This window comes from Teleopsis dalmanni, chromosome 1, assembly GCF_002237135.1.
Source record: "Teleopsis dalmanni isolate 2A chromosome 1, ASM223713v2, whole genome shotgun sequence".
In the NCBI taxonomy this organism is placed as follows: Eukaryota; Metazoa; Arthropoda; class Insecta; order Diptera; family Diopsidae; genus Teleopsis; species Teleopsis dalmanni.
In genome coordinates, this window is record NC_051846.1 from 23,093,924 (window position 1) to 23,095,561 (window position 1,638).

General features: G+C 34.7%; 1 protein-coding gene across 1 annotated transcript in view; it reads left to right on the forward strand.

Annotated features, from left to right (window-relative positions):
- The first annotated feature begins 972 nt into the window (after positions 1-972).
- LOC119678334 (gustatory receptor for sugar taste 64c-like) overlaps positions 973-1,638 on the forward strand; it is a 3,016-nt gene continuing 2,350 nt past the window's right edge. Inside the window, exons 1-3 of the mRNA XM_038090107.1 lie at positions 973-1,067; positions 1,155-1,309; positions 1,450-1,612. Of these exons, the coding sequence (XP_037946035.1) occupies positions 1,020-1,067; positions 1,155-1,309; positions 1,450-1,612 (366 nt within the window). The 5' untranslated portion in view covers positions 973-1,019. The remainder of the gene's footprint in view (positions 1,068-1,154; positions 1,310-1,449; positions 1,613-1,638) is intronic.

The following is a 1,638-nucleotide window of genomic DNA, read 5'->3' on the forward strand; positions in this document are numbered from 1 at the left end:
TCGTTTCTTGTCAGTCATAAATACGATAGAATCTGCTCGTGTCCTGTGACTCTAAATAAATGAGTCCAGTACATTCATTTTAATTTCAGTGAATCGAATTAGATCTAAGATCTACAACAAAGTTTCACTCTGCATTTCACAAACTTTGTTGGTGTCCTTAAGTTGCATCTACTGTCAATACGTGATAGTCAACAGTAGCATGACAGGTAAAGAAACTACTGATTTATCTGAGTTCAAATTTTTTAGACTGAGGAAATTGTCAATAATATATTATGCAAGTGTCCAGCACTGGCAAGCAGGAGGATGACTGTCTTGGGACACCATTGGGTTGGTGATGACTTGGCAGTCAATCTCTAGCCAAATGAGCTGCATGCAATAACAAGAGATGCAGCTATGCGAATGGAAGCTGCTCTAGCTTTAACTTAAGAACGACATCCGAGAATCGAAAAAAGAAAAAGGACCCAAGTCGTTTCGGGGCCACTTGTTGGACGGTGCGCTGTCCCAACTTTTCACAATATATTTAACTTGTCAATTCTGTTATTGACTAAATGAGTTATTTTGACTGTCTTAGTGCTTAAGAGTCAGCCTTGGTTTTTTAGTGCTGCTTATATTATATTTTTCTAAATGCTGATTCTCTCTCACAGCTATAGTATTCAATGTATTATGCATGGTTCAATTTATCAATATCTTTTTAAAAATGATATCGTTTAAAGCAAAAATGCAACATTTGACGGACGGTGCTAGTGATATAGACTTCCGGTTAAGAAATTGAGCTTTAAAATATATATATATTATATTCAGAGCACTGAACAAATCTCTTCCAAATATTTTATCCTATTAAGTGCTTTCTAAATAAAAAAAATTATTTAAATTTATACTACATTGCAATCATTTAAACACGTTTCTATTTAAATGCATGCCTTTACTGAATGTGACGTCATAAGTGGATAACGTTTGCAATGACATTTACATGGAATTTCATAGACATTTTTCTCACCCTGGTATGTGGAAGCCTTGCGATGCGCTTTAATCAATTTCATTGGAGAATTGAACGTCACATAAACGAGGTGCAAATTTTATTATAAAATTGTCACAGACATGCTCGACTGCAAGGTCTCTTAAAATACCACAAGAATTTTTTTATTTATTTACAGCCCATGCCACGTGGGTTTTGGCAAGAAATGAGACGGGACTTTTTGAGTTTAACCGATGTGCTCTGGCTATACGATGAAAAATTGTCGAATTTAGTGCTTTTAGCCTGTGCACACAATTTATACTTCATATGTGTGCAAATATTTCATAGTTTTCAGTAAGTATTTTTTGGTTTTATAAAAAAATCTACAAAAACTGCTTCAAAATTACAGAATACAATTTTGTATGGCATTTATCCAACTGCATATATATTATAACTATTTTTTTTTTTTAATTTTTCTGCTACTCTATGGACAGTGACAAAGGTAACTTTATGACCGAAATTTATTTTTGGCTTTCAATAGTTTATGTGCTCATTCGTATCCTGGCAATGATGTTTGCCGCTGCTTCTATACCTGATGCGGCTGACAAAATTACAGTGGCCCTATATGAGATACCCACAGCCTATTGGTGTTCGGAGGTAGGTAGTTGGCATCCAAACTCAAT